Source organism: Macadamia integrifolia, unplaced genomic scaffold, assembly GCF_013358625.1.
Source record: "Macadamia integrifolia cultivar HAES 741 unplaced genomic scaffold, SCU_Mint_v3 scaffold1971, whole genome shotgun sequence".
Lineage (NCBI taxonomy): Eukaryota > Viridiplantae > Streptophyta > Magnoliopsida > Proteales > Proteaceae > Macadamia > Macadamia integrifolia.
In genome coordinates, this window is record NW_024868442.1 from 88,010 (window position 1) to 106,839 (window position 18,830).

The following is an 18,830-nucleotide window of genomic DNA, read 5'->3' on the forward strand; positions in this document are numbered from 1 at the left end:
AGTTTTTTTAACGAGTTGAAATGATTCCAAAGAAACTCATTCATTTGAGTTAGATCCAGAATCCATATTCCATGGGATCTGATCCGATGGATAATTCGAACCAAACGCCCCCTAGAAGATTACCCTTGTCTGAAGCAATACCCATTTTCAAACGTTGAAACCCCAAGCTTAATAAACCCTAGACTTCTGTTTTGGGAGCTTTCATGGATGCCGTTGGCTTGGATGACGATGACATCATCTTCTGCGAATCTGACGATATATTGTGGGCCGCACTGCCAAGTCAGCATCCTAGTGAGATATTTCAAACGGTTGTGAAGCTCTCCACAAGAAAGAAGAACAACGGTGCGACACACGCGGGGATTGCGTCTACGTTCCGCTGTCCGCGATCTCTTTTGTTCGGCATTCAGGATTCGAACATAATTCAAATTTGATGACTCAAGAGAAGGGAGGAACTCAACAAGATTTCATAATTTCATTATCAAATTTGTTGATCCAACTGAAGAATTATAGTAAAGCTCAGATCTCTAGTAACACATCGCTCGCCAACAGTGGAGGTCCTTCAATCACAGATGATGGAGGTGAAAGATCGCAGACCAATTGCTCTGGGAGACTTGCGAGTTTTCCCTGATGAACTCATCTGTGCTATCTTGGAGAATTTCACTCCTCACGATGCCGCTCGAATTTCTTGCGTTAGCAGGTCTTTCCTCTCCCCGTTCTCTTAAATTAGTTTAGATAAGAACAATCATGTTATTGTTCTTAATTATTTAGGTCTCTGTTAATCCACACAGTTCTTGATCAGGCACCCCCTATGGTCAATTGCTCTTGACTACTCGATAGGAATTATTTCCTTTTCTTTACTGTAGCTGCTTCATTTCCTTTTTCAGAGGTTTGAATGTACTAGATTTGATTTTCTCTAATTTATTTCTTTTAAAATGTGCAGTGTGATGTACGTACTATGCAATGAAGAACCGCTGTGGATGGTCCTATGTCTTAAAATTGCTCAGGGACAGCTTGAATACAAAGGGTCCTGGAAAAAGACCACACTGCACCAGTATGTATTAATGATTGAGCAAAATGTAACAGAATTTAGAAGTTCTGTTGATTTTTCACAATGGCCTTTTTCTTTTAGGAAAAATATTTTGGAGGATTTGCTTGTAGGAGAACTCATAAAGCATGTTGTATTTTTTTTTTCTTTCTACATTTATTTTTGCTTCCTATAGTGGTTACATTGACAATTGTTTGTTTGTTTTCCAGTTTACAAGTACCAGATGAATTTGCAGGGCCTCCCAAAGAGACACTGAAATTTGATGGTAATATAAAGTTCTCATGTTTTTGTACATGATCTTCTATGCTTCTTTACTTTCTATTATTTTACAGCATTGGATCCATGTAGCCGACCCCATTCAGTTGGGATAAGGTTATGTTTGTTGTTGTATATAGTTCTCATGTTTTTGTATAATTGTACTGGAATATTTGCTGCTTTAGATCTTGTTTCCCCCCCTCCCTTTAACCTAGAGTCCTTTTCTCTACTCTAAACTGACTATCAGAATACTGTATTCCTGGAAACTTTCAATAATACTTCATTGTGCTACTAGCTAGCTTACTATCCTGAAAAAACTCATTAATATTCTTACTTTATGCAGGATTCCACTCCTTATTCCTGTACAGAAGATTTTACAGGTGTTTTACCACATTGGATGCATTCTTGTTTGACAAGGGAAATGTTGATAGAAAGAAGAACGTATCTGTGGAGGATTTTCATCATGAGTATGATGGAAAGAAACCGGTAAGGCTCTTTACTCTACTTTTTTTTTTTTCTCTTGTCTGTTGAAGAAAATGCTTTTGATGCCTTCCTTCCTCCCCCATCCACCCCATCATTGCGTGCATTCAGCATCTACCTGTACCTCAGATGTTTGTGTTCTTATTTTTGTGTTATCTATTTTCTGCAGTTTTTCCCATACCTGATATTCCAATTTTTTTTCTTTTTTAATGTGATTTTTATGTGTTTGTTTGTCACTGATATAGATGTTCTTAAAATGGAACAGTTCCGTGTTTATTACTTAGAGAACCAGCAATAAATTCTTGTTTCTGCTCACATAGGACCTTTCCTGTGCTCAATTTCAGGTTTTGATAACTGAATTGGCTGAAAAATGGCCTGCAAGAAGTACATGGACAATTGACCAATTATTCCTGAACTATGGAGATACTAAATTCAGGCTTTCTCGGAGGAGTTCTAAAAAAATCACTATGAAATTCAAGGATTATGTCTCGTACATGAAACTTCAGCATGATGAGGAGCCTCTGTACATTTTTGATGATAAGGTGCTCTTACGCAAGTAGATATCTTATAGAACTATGGAGCTTCTTCAAAATAACTGTTGAATTTTTTTATTATTATTTTTTTAAATAGTTTGGGGAAGTTGCACCAGGTTTGTTGAAAGATTATAGTGTGCCTCATCTATTCCGAGAAGACCTTTTTGATGTCTTGGATAGAGATCAGCGACCACCTTTCCAATGGTTAATTATTGGGCCAGAAAGGTCTGGTGCATCTTGGCATGTTGATCCTGCCCTTACCAGTGCTTGGAATACTCTTTTATGTGGGCGGAAAAGGTAAGTTTGGTGCTGTATGGAGATAATTCTTGTATTAATTCTGTATACCAAATGCTGTCATTTTCTATTGTTTCCACATATTTTTCAATTAAAGAAGGAACCTATAGCATAGTAACAAGGGATATAGTTGATTGTCTTCTTTCTTCTAATTATATCTTCTCATGTATTTGCATGGATTTGTCATTTATCTGATGAATGATAAGACTGTATGATATTTGAATGGAGAATTGAATCTCACGTACAAAAATTGAAGCAGTTGTTGCAAATCTGCGTAAAATCTTAGGCCAAGTAATTCTTACCAATGAGAAATGGCTATTCTACAACTTGTACAGTTGTACTCTTCGATGAATGATCTCATTAGTAACTTTAATTAGTGTAGGAAGAGAAAACGATTTACTTACAGTTTATGCGAGGGTGGAAAACCTATAGAAAGGGAATGAAAGAAATTTTCTGTTGTTCCTCTCTCTCTAAATAGCCATAAAAGGCTTCATTAAAAGTTCAGAATTTTGAAGCACCCCTCCCCACCCTCACCCTCCTTGCCCCTTAAAAAAAAAAAAAAAAGAATCTAGAACAAATGACCTGGCTTGCATTTTCTCTTTATTGGATGAGATGATTGCCTTCTCTTCTAGCCTCCTTTGCTTGTCACTTCATCCCTTCTGTTGTGATAAAAATATCTCTTACAGTGATAGCCCTCTTGTGTGTGGGTGCAAGTGAATTTTCCTGTTATAACTTATAATAGGTTAAATTTTGGAAATTAAAATTTCTATTTAGGCTAGTTTCCCCAATGTTCTTCTGATGATCGATTCAACCTCTGATCAAAAAGATATACCTAGGTTATATTTTATCTCTTCTACAAGTTTAGTAATGAGCATAACGGCCCTATTGTTCCAATGGAGAGAAGAACATTTATATTCCCAACTTCTTTGTAGACAAACTACCTGTGGCCCTGTGGGAGTGGAAGCTATACAAATGAGACAAACGACTCAAAAGAGAGACCACCATAAATGATGGCTTTTCACTTGGTCCAAAATGAAGATATATTGTGGCTCGAAGGTTCAGTTTAATTTGGCTATCACTTTTGGAAGCTTTAGAAGACCACCTTATCGGAGAGAACTTGTTCCTCCATTTCTTTTTATATGTAATGGCAGGGATTTTATTGCCAAGAAGAAGAGTGTACAGGAGAGGAATATGAAAAAGAGAAGAACAGTCATATAGATTAGAATAAGAGTGACAGAGAATTCTTAGATTCCCAATGAAGATAAAAGATTGTACATCCTCAACTTTGCAAGTTCATTCAAAAAGAATTATCTGACCTTGATATCTAAAATGTGGTGCTTCTAAACTGCTAATCAAGGAAGCTGTAGCTCAGAGCTCTCTGTTGAAGTGAGGCTGTGGCCATGATGGACCTTCAACAATCTGTCCCCTGCATCTGTGTCATTCATTTAAGTAGAAGCTTTGAGCAGGCTTACTTTAAAAGTAACTAAAGGAGGCATTTTGTAAGGTCTTTCAAAGCAGAACTGTTTCAAAATGGAAATAATCTTTCAAACTTTAAGAAGAAATAAAGACAATTGGAGAGAAAGAAGTCACCTGAAAGTCGATCATAGATCCTATGAACAGCTCCTAGTCAATTAGATAGAAGGCACAGCTTTTGCTTGTCCTAAAATTTGGTTAGAAGCTCAATAGTTTATCTATGTGCTTCCAGAATTTGATGAAGATATGACAGTTGTATGTCATCATTTTATTTGTCTTTGTGTAGGTTTTAAAGACTTAACATGTCCTAGATTTCTGGTCAAAAGTCCTCTTTGATCGTTGACTAAGAACTTTTGTGTTATAAGGTCATACATTTTACCTAATTTTTCAAATCAAGCACACAGGTTGTGGAGACTGTTGCTTGGCTTTGGAAACATGTTGGTGTACGATGTCTTGTATTCTGTCACAGTTTAATCCAGGGAGTACTGGTGCAACGCCTCAACAGGCAGGATGGCGGTCTTGTGTACATTCCGGATTAGGGTATTTCGCTATATATTTGTAGCGAGGGTTTCTTTCTCTATAATGCAAACAATACTGAGAGGTGTGAGGGACGAGCGTTGTAACCCTATTTTCCATTGATAGTGAAGTAGGATCTCATCTCACCGAAGACGTAGGCAATCTTGCCGAACCTCGTAAATCTATGTGCATTATTTGTTATTGTTTTTTCTATTATCTTTTGCATTGTTTTGGTGTTGCGTTTCTACAAAACCAGCGTTCATTTATATCCCATCCACAATTGGCTCAGTTTTCTCTTCTTGCACAAGACCAGTTAGAGGCACGCCATTGTTGAGGTTCATATTAAGGGTTTCAAAGCTGTATTGGGTCCATGGGTTCAATCTCTCAAAACATTTTGCTGTAAGATAGATGTAGAATATAAACAATCTGCAAGTGGCTTAGGGTGCAACATAGGCCATTTACTATCCTTGTACTTCGCATTTCTAGGAGGTTGCCATTGCTTCAAATTATTTTGGTCCTGGTGGTTGAACATTTCAAGGGATGACTTTACCAGTGAAAATTTTATACCCAAGGGAGGTATATTGACTTTCTTCAAAGAGTGTATGTTCACTGTTCAGGTTTCTCATCTTATTTATTTTCTTTCCTTTGTTCTCGTTCTGGTCTCTTGTAGTGAATATAGAGAGAGACTTTCATTGGAATGGGATGCAAGATGTTGAAACGCACCATTTGAGGGAATAGGATCTGTTAGAAGTCTATCGAGAGAAAGGAGTCGTCTAGTGCAAGTCACAGTCTCCTCCTTTCTCTCGATAGACTTCTAACAGGATCAAATATGCAGAAATTACTGGGTGTGTAGTTTTGCAATTCGAAGCTTATGGAAGCTTTGGGAAATGACCTTGGAAGTTTGGAGCATAAAACGGTTAGTTGATGGATAACTATTCATGGATGCTGGTAACCTTTTATCTCTTGCACTATGATGTGTGTAGATGATCCATGGAACTGCTTTGCTGCCCAAGCATTTAAATTTAAACTAGAGCACTTCCCATGGTTTCTTCCGGTGTCTCCTACTCGGTCTAATGGCCAGTTTAAGAGGCTAATTCAAATTCTTCTCCATTCAACACTTAGACATTAGGATGCATATGTATCCTCTCCCAAATTTATACATCTGTACACTTTGGTGGCTTAGATTTCTACCATTATGTCCTAAGTCTTTATATGGATGCTTATTATTCTTCTCTTAAGCAATCAGTCTACTTTCTCAGTGGTCTGCTTGGTGTGGTTGAAACAGCCAGTTAATATCTAACAGGTAGTATTTCAATGCTGTTTAGGTGGGCATTGTACCCTCCAGGTAGAGTGCCACTTGGTGTCACAGTAGATGTAAATGAAGAAGATGGTGATGTAAATATTGAGACTCCATCATCTCTGCAGGTACTAGAATTTAACAGTTGATATGATCATCCATCAGAACCATCATTTTCCCTACACCCACCCCCTTGTTTGGTAAATTTATTTCTTTACCTCTTGACTGTAATAGCATTATTTGTTTATGCAATTTGTTAAGTCCTTGGCTGCTTCTTTTTTGTGGTGACAGTGGTGGCTTGATATATATCCCTTGCTTGCGGATGAAGACAAACCAATAGAGTGCACCCAGCTATCTGGTGAAACAATATTTGTCCCAAGTGGGTGGTGGCATTGTGTTCTCAATCTGGAAACCACTATTGCTGTCACCCAGAATTTTGTAAATTCAAATAACTTTGAATATGTATGTCTGGATATGGCTCCTGGTTATCGTCATAAAGGAGTTTGCCGTGCTGGATTACTTGCTGTTGATGAAAGCACGTTCAGAAATGCCAAAGAAAATGCATTCCATGATGAACAGTTGAACTCAGAAATCACAAGGAAAAAGAAGCGGCTCAGAGTTTCTGAAGCTGGGGAAAACCCATGTGTAGATGACCATGATGAATAAGCTAAAAACAGTTTCTCGAAAGGTTACGCTAATTTACGAAATCAAGCTTTCTCTTATGATATAGATTTCTTATCCATGTTTCTAGAGGAAGAGAGAGACCACTACAGTTCCATCTGGAGTCCAGGCAACTGCATAGGTCAAAGTGAAATGAGAGAATGGCTACACAAGCTTTGGGTTGGAAAACCAGGGATGAGAGAGTTAGTATGGAAGGTGATTTTTCGTTTTTCCCTTTAAAGAATATTTTTCCTCTTCCTCAAGTCATTAGGTTTTAGCCAATCTCTGTTTCATTAAATCAGGTCAAGTTGGCAATATGGTATGGATAGTAATCTTATGTTGGATGCTATGTTAACCCTTTGGATTCATGACCACTGACCAACAGCATTATGATACATGGATGGGCCGGGCCAATCAACCATTATATTGGCTTTGGAGATCTCCTTATACTCGGCCAATTATAATGATCCTAAACATAGGATCTGTATTATTCCCTCGACTGGTTCAAAGCAAATGGCATCTTTTTCAAAAAAGCAGCTGTAAGATCACATATTGGCTTTGGAGATTTCCTTATACTCGGCCAATTATAATGATCCTAAACATAGGATCTGTATTATTCCCTTGACTGGTTCGAAGCAAATGGGATCTGTTTCAAAAAAGCAGCTGTAAGATCACATGATTGATTCGATTTGCCTCCCCAAACCCCACATCATCTCTAGGCTGGGACTTTTCACTGGTGGCCTTATTCACAAAGCCTGCAACCCCTTCCGCCATCCACCCACACACACACACACACACACACACACCCACTTCCCGTAATGTTTCCTATGAGTATCATGCCATATTAGATCCCCACTAATGGTTCTCGATGCTTTATTTTATGAACCTGACCATGGCAGTGTATTCAAAAAATAGAAAGGGGGGAACTGGATTTACAGATGCTGTATTGGTTTGATGATTTCACTTGGTTACTATCTCTTTACATCTATAATATAAGCATTCATCGTTTGAACTGCCTTAGGGAGCTTGTCTAGCAATGAATGCAGACAAATGGTCATCATGCATGGCAGAAATTTGTGCTTTCCATAATTTGTCTGCTCCATCGGATGATGAGAGGCTTCCAGCTGGCACAGGTAGCAATCCTGTAAATGAATTCCTGCTATTATATATAAAGGTCTTACTGTTCTGAATGCTCAGTAGGCAAGTGATCTGGTGTTTTTCATTGTTCCTAGAATTGATACTTCTATTTTTTTTTTTTTTTTTGGATATGTTGTCATTCAACCATTTGGAAGATATATTAATAATGACCCCAAGGTTATCCATTCAGATGGGGAAAATATTAAAGCTGTTTATAAGACACTACAGGCCTTGTCCAAGTTCAATTATGAAGTTTTGATTTCTGTTACTTTTTTAGATCTTTGGATATGCTGCAAGCCTGCAAGATTATTTTATTATTTGAAAATACTGTGACTGGAAATGGGAGTTAAATGGCAAGATCTTATTCTTTACCGTGAACCTAAATAAATTTAAGATTATAGTGACCAAATTGATGAATCCATGGTGGAATGAAGTGGATGCTAGAATAGTTTTGCTTATGGAGAAAATTGGGTCCTTCAGAAAAGGGAATTCTGCAGAGTATCTTGCATGAGGAAGAGTTAAAGTATATAATTACATAGAACTTACCATATTACACTTGCATATTATTGAATTCGGGGACGCCACAAAACAAATTAGTCGTAGAAGGACTTTTGGCTATTAGATGTGAGATTCACTTCTGACCCCAATCTCTGAGCAAGAAGAACCTGGTCAATGTTTCCCACGTGCATCTCAAACTTCAATTTTTAGCTACAGAAACCAATGTTGAATTCCCTCCCCACCATAGTTTTTAAGGCGGTAAGGCGACGGAGGCGTTTGAGGGTCTTTCAGAGCGCCTTAGCGATAAGGCCGGCATAAAGCGTCGCCTTATCGACTAAAGCGTTCATGTGTAATTTTTTTATAAAACCAATCTATTTTGCTCAAATCCTAGTTGAATCATATTACTCATATGCTAAATAAATATTAAATGTTCATATTCATACCAATGTAAGATATTCATCAAGAAAACAAATCAATAAAGTGAATAAACTAAGTTCATCTTCATCAATCATCAATCATCATAACATATTAACATATAATATAAATACATAATTATGAAACAAAATTATAAATATAAAGAAAAGAAGACAAAAAATACAAGTATTTATTATACTTACCTCTATGATGCCAAAATGAGTGCCTAAGTCCTAAGGTCATCCACTATATTTCTACTCCCATCAAAGAAAAATGAAGCTCACCACTGCCGGAGCAAAATGGTGGCCTGGATCAATGGTTCTTCCTTGTTTCTTGATTCCTTCCCAAAGCCCTTTGTTAAAACCCTTGACAAAATCCAAACCCTGTTTGTGAATCATGTTTTTGTTTTGTTTGTTTTGGTTATTTTTTATGAAGTAAAGCTAATCCCATACATCTCAAGTGTTAACAAAATCATACACTTACTAATAAAAAATCGATATTTGGAATCTTCATCAAGTAATTTTAAAATGTGTTTAAAAAAAAAAAAAAAAAAAACCCATAAGGCGCCACTTCACATAAGGCGGAGCACTGCCTTACCATCTCTAGACCGTTTCAACGCCAAGGCGCTGTTAAGGCGTCGCCTTACCAGCGCCTTAAAAACTATGCTACCCACCCTCAAAAGAATAATTTGACCTATCCTAGACTTCTTTGGAAATTCCCTTCATTTTCATTATATTAAATATATATTCATTTCACAATATAATTAGTTAGTTGTAAATATTAGTTTTTTAATAAAATAAAAAAATTTAGCTTTCAAATGGATCACACTTGGAATGTATTAACCTGCCTGATATTTTTTTTGAAGTGCATTAAAGCTTGGGTGGTATAACTCTATTCACGACTTTCTCATGTTAAAGTAACTAGCCTAGGTATTGCATTTTTAATTAAAGGAAATGACATGATGAAATTTATTATATGGACAGCTTCCCACATGGACATTTTTTTCCGCCTCATGTTTGTTGGGGCCCAAAGTTTGTAGATATATTGTCAATGTAATGCTTTAAAATTTGTTTGAGAGAGTCAGTTCTACCTGACACTGTTCATAGAACAAGAACTATCGAGGAGGCGAAAAGATTCATGGTGGGCCATATGGTTAAAAAAATGCTATCAAATTTGACATGTAGCCCATCTATCCAACCTTCAAAATGACTAGGTCATCAGTCCTCTACTAGATAAGAATCTCTAGGTGCAAGCACCCTTCCACACTTTCTGTATAAAAACATTCATTCTTATATGTAATATGTTGAAAACAGAAATAACATTTGTGGCTAAGAAAATGAACCATGGTTTTTGAAATAGCTCCCATGTTTAAATGTAGTTACCCATATAATTTCTATTGCAACAGGTTTTTCTTAATGATGACCATGTAATTAAGATTTACATTGAAGGAGGGTTGGAATCTTCTATCCATGGCTTGGGCACTGAGGTATTTTTCATTCTTTGAAGCCCTATTTTCATAAAAAATTTATTTTTAATATGTTCCTACAATTCTTTACTGTGTGCTTGCAGCTTGAGTTCTATAGTCTGCTTCATAAAGTCAACTGCTTTCTGAAAGATCACATTCCTGATATTTTGGCTAGTGGAATCCTCTTATATGAAAATGGATCTTATACAATTGTACCATGGGATGGAAAAGGATTTCCAGATGTAATTTCCAAGTGCAATTTGGTTCCAGGGAATAATACAGCAGATGGTTTTCCTTTTGGTGTATGGAGCAAGCAACAATTTGAATACAGAAAAGCTGACTTTCTAATTCATGAATTGGTCAATTCTGTTGGATGCACAAAGATGTGGCCATATATAATAATTAAACTATGTGTCGGGGATATATTTTCTCATTTGTAAGTTATTTTAACGTTTTTACATTCTAAATAGAGGAAATTCAACATGTCACCTTTTTGTTATGCCTTCATATCAGTTCTTTATATTTGCAGAAGAGAGGCTCTATCAGGGGATGATGTCCTAAATCTGGCTTCATTTTTAGGAGAGCAACTGCATATACTTCATCTCTTGCCCTTGCCATCTTTGCCTGATCCTACTTATTCTGACAATGAAAAGGAGATGGATTTGCCTTCAGTGAATTCTATTTTGGGGGTTGCTAAGCACTTCAGTGTTCCACTAGAATGGGGTCTTTTTATAAAAACTCTCACTAGGAAGAAGAAGGATGTCTCAAGCCACTTGGCCAGATGGTATGTCTTCATTGATCACATAAAATTTTGTTGATCTTCAATTGTTAGTACATTCCTACAGAGGTTCTGCAATGGTAAAACAATGCAAGCTTTATTGACAGTAAAGTCACTGGTCAGGGCTACTCCATGTATTCCACATATATTTCAGAAAAACCAACTGGATCAATTTACTGTGGCAATCCATTCTTTTGGCTCTTTCAGAAGGAGATCTGGGAGAGTCCATGGATTGGGTGGGTGCAATAATCTGTCCCTATTAATTTTTTGAACCACTTGATCTTTTGGTCAAGATGGGTGTGCAGGACTGGTTTTGGTTGGTTTGGTCCAGATTTGAACTTTTGGTTCAAAATAATTGGTGAACCAGCCTTATCTAATCTAATTGTGGGATGATTTAGGACTTTTTATTATTATTATTATTCAGTTGTCAGGACAAGTTCGGTAAGCTGTTTAGTGATTATGAAGCTTTCCCCACATACGTAGGAAGTTCCCTTTTTGTTTTGGTAATCTTTTCTTTGTTATTCTAATATAGTTGTGTGGGAAATAGTGATTTAATTTCGAGATTAGATTAGAGTTTGTTTTTAATTATTACTCAAATAGTTGTGTGTGTTTGGGACACTCCTACATGGCTTGCATATGGAGGTGTTTTAGGGCCACAACACGCACTTACCAGGGATTGAACACCGGACCTCTTGGCTCTGATATCATATTACAACCGCTTATCCCAACAGCTCGGGCTGTTTGATTTTTTATTTTATTTTATTTTATGAATAAATGAAGCCATAAAAAAAACAATACAAAGGAGGGAGGGGCCGAAAAGGGGCAAACCCGCAAGGGGAGAGGGGGACAAAACAGGAAAAAATGTTTGAAATTATTTGTTTTAATTTCATCTTTTTTCATGTACAAAATTTCCAGACTGCTAATGGCAACTTAAAGATTGAAGTTAAAATCTTGCTTTATTGGCAATTTTTAACCTTTGCTCTCTCTCCCCCTTCCAGTGGGTATCATTTGTTAAGCTACATTTATTTGGGCATCATAAGTCAGGTTTTCTCTGATCTCTGTTGAACTGAACTCATCAATCCAGAGCTTATGTTCTTTTTAATTGCATTCACAGTTGCCAATGGTGGTAAACACTGCATATGGAAACTTTGGAAGTCATAATTTTTAAAAAGACATTAAAGGAGTCAGTATTAGTACTTTGACGTGCATCAGTTGTAATTTGCAGGGAAGATCCAATACCAAGCAGCCTGATTGACAAAGTAGAAGAGTACCTTCCAGAAGATTTTGCAGTGTTGCTAAATTTGTCCAAGGTCCTTTTATAATATTTATTTTGACCTCTTCATAAATACGTGGTCCCATGTTCCTCTTCTGATTTTTAACATCTGATATTCATGACTTTAGGATGAAAATGGCCTATACAAGGTTAGAAAGTCTCCTACCTGGATACATATGGATATTAGGGGAGACAATATTCACATGGAGCCATGTTTTCTTGGCTCTTGCTCGAATGAGAATGTGTCAGATGCTAATGGGTCTATGGACTGCAGTAGTGGCTATAAAGAGCACCCAGCCACATTATCGACTTCAGCGATCTGTCTATAGGTGAATTCATATGCAATTATCCATGCTTTATAGTGTTATATAATTGACACCACATCCCCCACCCCCCCCCCCCTCCCCCCCAAAAAAAATCCTGACGTTTATAGCATATGAATTTCATTTTATCTATGGTTGCTAAGACAGTCACCCCTTTTCTTATGAGTTATTCCATATGCTATGTTGGAATTTGTGTGTTGACACATTAACGGAGACATTTTAACATGTGTTGACAGTTAACACATTAAAAAAGACAAGTTAACATGTCTGTGTGTCTCTTTCATAAAAGCTGGTTAACCAATGTCTTTTCTGATACTGAATGTTTTAAAATGGACCTACTTCAAATGTTTCATTTTGGTCTTCTGTTTCCATTAAAAATAAAAAAATAAAAAATCTTTAACTTAGTTTCCTAAGATTTACATACAACACAGCTAAATAGACGTGATAAATGTTTGTGTTTCGTGGGTTAACTTAGCTTTGAATTTCTTTTGCCTATATAATATAATAACTGTAAGAGAAAGAAACGAGAGTGCACAGACTACTTCAACAGGGTAAAGCTGCATACATTATAACCCTTCCCAGACCCTGCAGTGGCAGGAGCCTCGTGCAATGGGTACACCTTTTTTTTTTTTTTTTTTGGTAAAATATTTTTCTGTTTTTTTAACCGATATAATTTTCTTTTGCTTTTAAGCATTCCTGTAAAATATTTTCCATTGAATTGGCATACCGTTCCTGTATCTGCCTTTATACAGTAAATGACCATTTCTCTCATCACATATTTTGGTCAGAAACTTTTTTTGTGGGGTCAAGACCCATCTATGTTGCAAGGAGTTATCAATGGTAAAAGCAGTCAGGTGAAAATCCTATAGAAGTCTGGTTCCACTTCACCACGATACTGAAATTTCATATCTTGTTCTCCTGTTTTTATCCATTTGGACAACAATGGTGGGGGTGCTGGCACTGTCTCTAATTCTATATTAGTTGGCCCAGTTTCCATTTCACTGACTTGCCTACCACACGATGCAGCTTATTATAGCACCATACCTTAGTCTGTTTGGGTGTCTTCTAGTATATTATAAATGCTATTTAAATGAAGGGAAAAGAATCACCATGATGCCAGAGTATTATTTGCCTTTCACATGAGATTTATTATGTTCTCTCTCTTGCTCTGATTATGTGAGCCCCATGTAGATGACACCGTTCTCCGCACTGCTATTGGTGTAGCATGCAGATTCTCCTCCCACTGACGTTGTAGGGAACCCTATACCTTAATTGTATGATTCTGTTTATGCAGTGCTATCTGTCTAAGATGTGTCAACATGATAAGTTTTAACTTATTTTCTTTGGAGTTTTTCCCACAGGTGATCCTCTTTTCGATTTGATTCCAATACATCTGGATGTCTTCAGAGGAAATTCATCTCTACTTAAGCAGTTTCTAGAAAGTTACAGACTTCCCTTCGTGAGAAGAACATTACAATACGAACCAGTAGAAAGTCAGAATAAGTTTAGACAACTTTCATACCATGCCATGTAAGTCAGCAAAAGTGTCATTTTAATCTATGCTTTGGCCCCACCCCCCACTCTCCCCCTCCCCCACCCCCCCCCCCAAAAAAAAAAAAAAAGGAGTTATTGTTGGATAATTTTCTCAATCCATACCCACTGAGAAAAGGGTTAAGAAGAAAATCTCTGCAAAAGTGATGTGGATGATTTGGAAAGAGGTCTTTCTTTCTGATTTGGTATTTTTCGTGTTACTAATTAAGAAAGGAAAATTAGAGCATACCTGCCAGTTGGGTTTGGAGTGATTATGGCTGTTTTGTTATCTTTGCAGGTGCTATTGTATCTTGCATGACGAGAATATATTGGGAGCTATCTTTAGCCTATGGAAGGAATTGAGGTCTGCAAAATCATGGGAAGAGGTTGAAGAGGCTGTCTGGGGTGATTTGAACAAATATGAAGGTTTCTGTTAGTGCAGCTCCTCACATTCCTGAAAGAACCTTTGCCTGTCAACAAAAGTACCTGCAAAAACCTCAGCCTATCTATGAAAAGTCCCTGCTCAACAGCTAGCATCTGTTAAAGGCTGCAATTGATGGCAAGTGGTCTTTCCATTGCCACTTCAAGTGCCTTATCTATTTTCCAGAATTTCTAAATTTTGTGTTTCACCCCTATTTATCATTTGGATCAGCTAGAGGAAGTCTTAACTGGTGAAATTTTGGGTCCTTCAAGTGCCTTATCTATTTTACAGAATTTCAAAATTTTGTGTTTCACCCCTATTTATCATTTGGATCAGCTAGAGGAAGTCTTAACTGGTGAAATTTTGGGTCCACTTTTTGTTTTATCTTATTGTGTATTTATGTATGTTGGTAGCTCTCGGAACAATTTTTTTCTTTTACTTCTAGCATATACATAGAAGGGGGAAAAAAAAAGCACATACATAGAAGAAGGTGAGGAAATGAAAACTGATGATGATTGATGAACAAGATTTTCTGTTTGAAATGCATTTGTTACCCCAAGTGATACTAAGCAGACTGCACCTTAAAAAAGGTCCTCAAAAAATCTCTTTCGCTATGGAATCAAAGCAACCTGACAACAATCCTAGGCTTCTTTTGGTTACCTTTTATTCCAAATTAGCTTTTAATAAAATTTTGCCCACTTTTTATGTATGATTTGAGTAATAAATAGTTGTACTGGCCCCTTTTTGTGTAAATTAGCTCACTATAAAGCAGGAATTGATTCAGATGAATCAATTTGAGGGAAAGTGAGCTGTTTTGATTTCTAATTTTGGATTTGCTATCAATGCAGGAGCCTTGTTTATGATATTTGTAGTGCTCTTGAGGAATGTAATAGGAGATATGCTGTGATATTGTTTGTACTTTCTTCTGGGTATAATATCAGAGACAGTTGTGGCCTAGACTATTCAATGGCAATACCTAGACTGTGTATGGTAACAACATTTATAATATGGTATCACACAGACAGTTTAGTTTCCACTCTAATTAAGAAAGAAAAATCCTCAAAATATAGTTCTCTGTGGTTGGCATTTTTAAGACCGGAGCTGGCCTTTGTTCCAAGCAAACCTGTTAGATTGGCTTGAGAATGAATCACATTTAATGGCTATTCTTCTTTTACTCTGCATTTGCAATATACCAATGCAAGCTCAGCATTCCATTTAGATGTAAGAGTAAGCGCTTTCATTATTCAGCTCAGGTGACTCAAGATATTTGAGATTGATTACCATGATTCATGACAACCCAACTACATACATATATTTAATAATAATAATAACTCACTATGGATTAATTTCAATCCTATCCAAGCAGAAAAAGGCTGGTAATCTCTCCTCTGTTTGGAGAACAGACCCAGAGTTACCTCAGAACTTCTGCCTCTCATATCCCCTGGTTTTCCTTCATTGGTGACTGAATGATGGGACAGTCCAAATGTAACCCCTCTCTCCCCCATTGTCTGTGGTAGCATTGGACCACCTTGAATGGGAATGATGGCCTTAGGAAAATTCAGTTCTTTTTTTTTTCTCGGAAAGAAAACTGAAAAACCCATGCATTAATATATTTGAGATTAAAAAGCTGCAATATTATTCATTTCGATATGTTTTGCTCACATATATATATATATATATATATATATATATATTTTTTTTTTTTAATTCTTTTTTGGGTAGAATGCTTACATACATGAACTACATATAAAAGATAGGACAATGACACTGGGAGAGAAGAATTCAGAATAGACCCCGTCCCAAACTAAATCCATAACCATGTCCATAAGGGGTCATTAATGAAGCATTATTTGGATATGGGGTATCTCTAGCTGCTGCAAAGCGATCCACAGCTCTCATTGAATTGATAGCTAAGAAAGGGGAAGTAACCTTAGACTCATTAGCTACTAGTTCATCTGCACGTTTCACCATTTTCTTCTTAAGCTCCTCCATGGACATCTTCAACTGCCGAAGCTGAAGCAATCCCATATCTTCAATGGGTGCTTCGCACCAGGGCTCACCCTTCTTTGCTTCTATAGACGACTTATGGAGTGCCTCAGCTCGCTTCTTCTCGGTTTCCAGCTGGTTGAGTGCCTCTGAGTACTGTCGGTTAAGTTCATAAAGATTGGTTCCACAGTAAGCATTCAAGAGTGGCAACGCAACCACTTCCGGTCGGGGATCGTTTTTCGCGAGGAACCTTTCTACGATGGACTCTACGGTAGGGTGGCCAAAGGAAAAGACCTTTCCTGCAGGAGAGAAGACAAAGATGGCTGTTTCAGCTCCACAGAGCGTGCAAAGCTCACTGGCCTTCTTGAACAGCCCTGCTCGGCGTTTAGAGAAGGTGACTTGTCTAGAGGCCTCACAATTGATCCTCTTGATCTCTATCTTCTGGCGACCCATGCTTGGCTTCCTTGCCATCTCACTAAAACACTAAATAGAAAATAGAGAAAATGATATTTCTTTGGACTCAAGTGACACATAATAGAGATTGAAGAATGTGGATTTATAGGACTTCTTTCCTTCAATTTTATTTACTCTGTGCTGTCTGATGCGCACTGGAAGGGCTGGCGCACTAGAGAGGATCCAGGTCCTGTTGAAGCTGTCCGAATTTATCAAAAAATAAAATTACCCCTATATCATTCAATTTCCATCTCTAAAGCTTTTGACTTTATAATTTTTGACTTAGAGCTCTAGCTATTAGTTTGGGAAGTTCAGATTCCAAAAATCTAATAACATTATTAAGATTGAAGATTATGAGATTTATTTTATTTATTTTGGTTGGCAATCTTTATATTTCTCAGATTTGACCTCTAATATTGTCAACTTGAAAGCCAAAAACCAAGCTCATATTTGTTTCCTTCATAAATGTGTGCTGCTCTGAAATCGGGAGTGGAATATTGCCTTCAAAGGTAAAATCTGAAATTAATTACTCTCAAAACAATGACCAGCTAAGCATGTTAACTAGCTTTACAGTTATATGTGTTAATTAGTTTTTGTTGGACAACATTTAGTAACCTTGATAAATCTTCGATTTCTATGTTTGTTATCTCATGAGGTGACATTAAACACTAGAAAACCCAGGTCACAATTGATCAGCATTAGATTATGATGAGATTTTGGTAAAAGATCCTCTCCAACGTGTCATGCATCTAATCCCTCATCAAAGGGTTGAGAGGGCATGGGGTGCTCGCCCATGTGTTGGGGTGCACACCCATGTGAGACTTGAAACATGCATGTCTGATGCATCTATGCAACAACTTTTTCCACAATAAAAACTAGCATTACAAACATGGAATGAGCAAGCTGGAGCTACTAGTACTGGTTTGGGTTTAATACGGCCCTTATAGGTCTAGTTGGTTCAGATTGTTATTCTGGTAAGAACCCCCAGCACATCCCTAATGTAAATTATATCCAGTAATACTAACAAAATTGAGGTTTGAAGCTCAAATGATCCCTAGAGCAAATCCTGCAAAACCCTACAAATCCCAAGGGACAGGGTAACCGAGTTGGCAAGGGGCCTTTACTTTAGAAAGCGTGAGGTTTTGAGTTCGACTTCTCTTACCTCTTTGGGGACACTCATATACGGTATTTAGTGCTTTCCACTACTTTCGGTGAAAGTTCAATAATTCTCATTCAACCTCGATGGAATCAGTATGAGTCCATGAAAGGTTTGAAATCGTCTGATTTCTCTAATAACACATTAAATTCCTTAATTAATGCAAGTTGCTAGAATTGAAATGAGGGTTGGGTTCGATATGCAAATGAGAAACCTTCTTTTTTCCGGTAAGAAAATGAGAACCATTTTCCTAACTTCCCTTTGTGCATCATTCCAATGATGACTTTGTTGTTTGCCTGCTAGAGATTATTGCAACCTCAACTTAATGTCAAAATTGCTCATGGATGTCCTCAGCATCCACTTTGATATCCTTCCTATGCAGCAACGATCATTATTCTAAAACTCAGATCAGATTAGTCAGTATCGATAGGATTGGATTGATATCGATCTTGATCGAACGTCGATCTTGACCTTTTCAATCCCGATACCAAGTACTATTCAAGGGTAAAAATATAATCATGTGGGTAATCTTAAAAATAAATAAATAAATCTTTTTCATGTTGTTTGAAAATTTTAATTTTCTTCTTATAATTTCTCTTTCAACCATAGAGTCTAAATAGGTTGGGTATGAGTCTGATGGAACTCACCCTTCCCCACCCCATTGCCACGTACTTGAGCTTTCCATTGACATGAAAGCTTGGTTTGGAGAGTCAATGAAGTAAAGACTCTTGGTTGGGTTACTTAGAGAATCATGAAAGGATGACCAGGTCCAAGACTTGAGGACATATAATTCAATGTAAGAACCTCCATTTTGGATTATTCCTACCTTTGGAATTGATGTTA

The 18,830-nt window shown here is 37.1% G+C and overlaps 2 protein-coding genes across 2 annotated transcripts; one reads left to right on the forward strand and one right to left on the reverse strand.

Moving 5' to 3' along the window:
* The first annotated feature begins 294 nt into the window (after window positions 1–294).
* On the forward strand, window positions 295–14,938 carry LOC122065311 (F-box protein At1g78280-like). The gene is given in 17 exon segments (XM_042629100.1): window positions 295–697; window positions 941–1,051; window positions 1,255–1,310; window positions 1,644–1,786; window positions 2,125–2,322; window positions 2,411–2,610; window positions 5,922–6,021; window positions 6,185–6,769; window positions 7,575–7,697; window positions 10,008–10,088; window positions 10,172–10,503; window positions 10,597–10,851; window positions 12,071–12,155; window positions 12,247–12,406; window positions 12,409–12,447; window positions 13,803–13,971; window positions 14,270–14,938. Coding segments are annotated over 17 exon segments (2,904 nt in total). The 5' UTR covers window positions 295–569; the 3' UTR covers window positions 14,409–14,938.
* Window positions 14,939–16,174: 1,236 nt separating this feature from the next.
* Window positions 16,175–16,849, reverse strand: LOC122065316 (agamous-like MADS-box protein AGL61). The gene has a single exon (XM_042629103.1). It carries the CDS (start codon window positions 16,847–16,849, stop codon window positions 16,175–16,177), a length of 675 nt encoding a protein of 224 aa, XP_042485037.1.
* Between the last annotated feature and the right edge of the window lie 1,981 nt (window positions 16,850–18,830).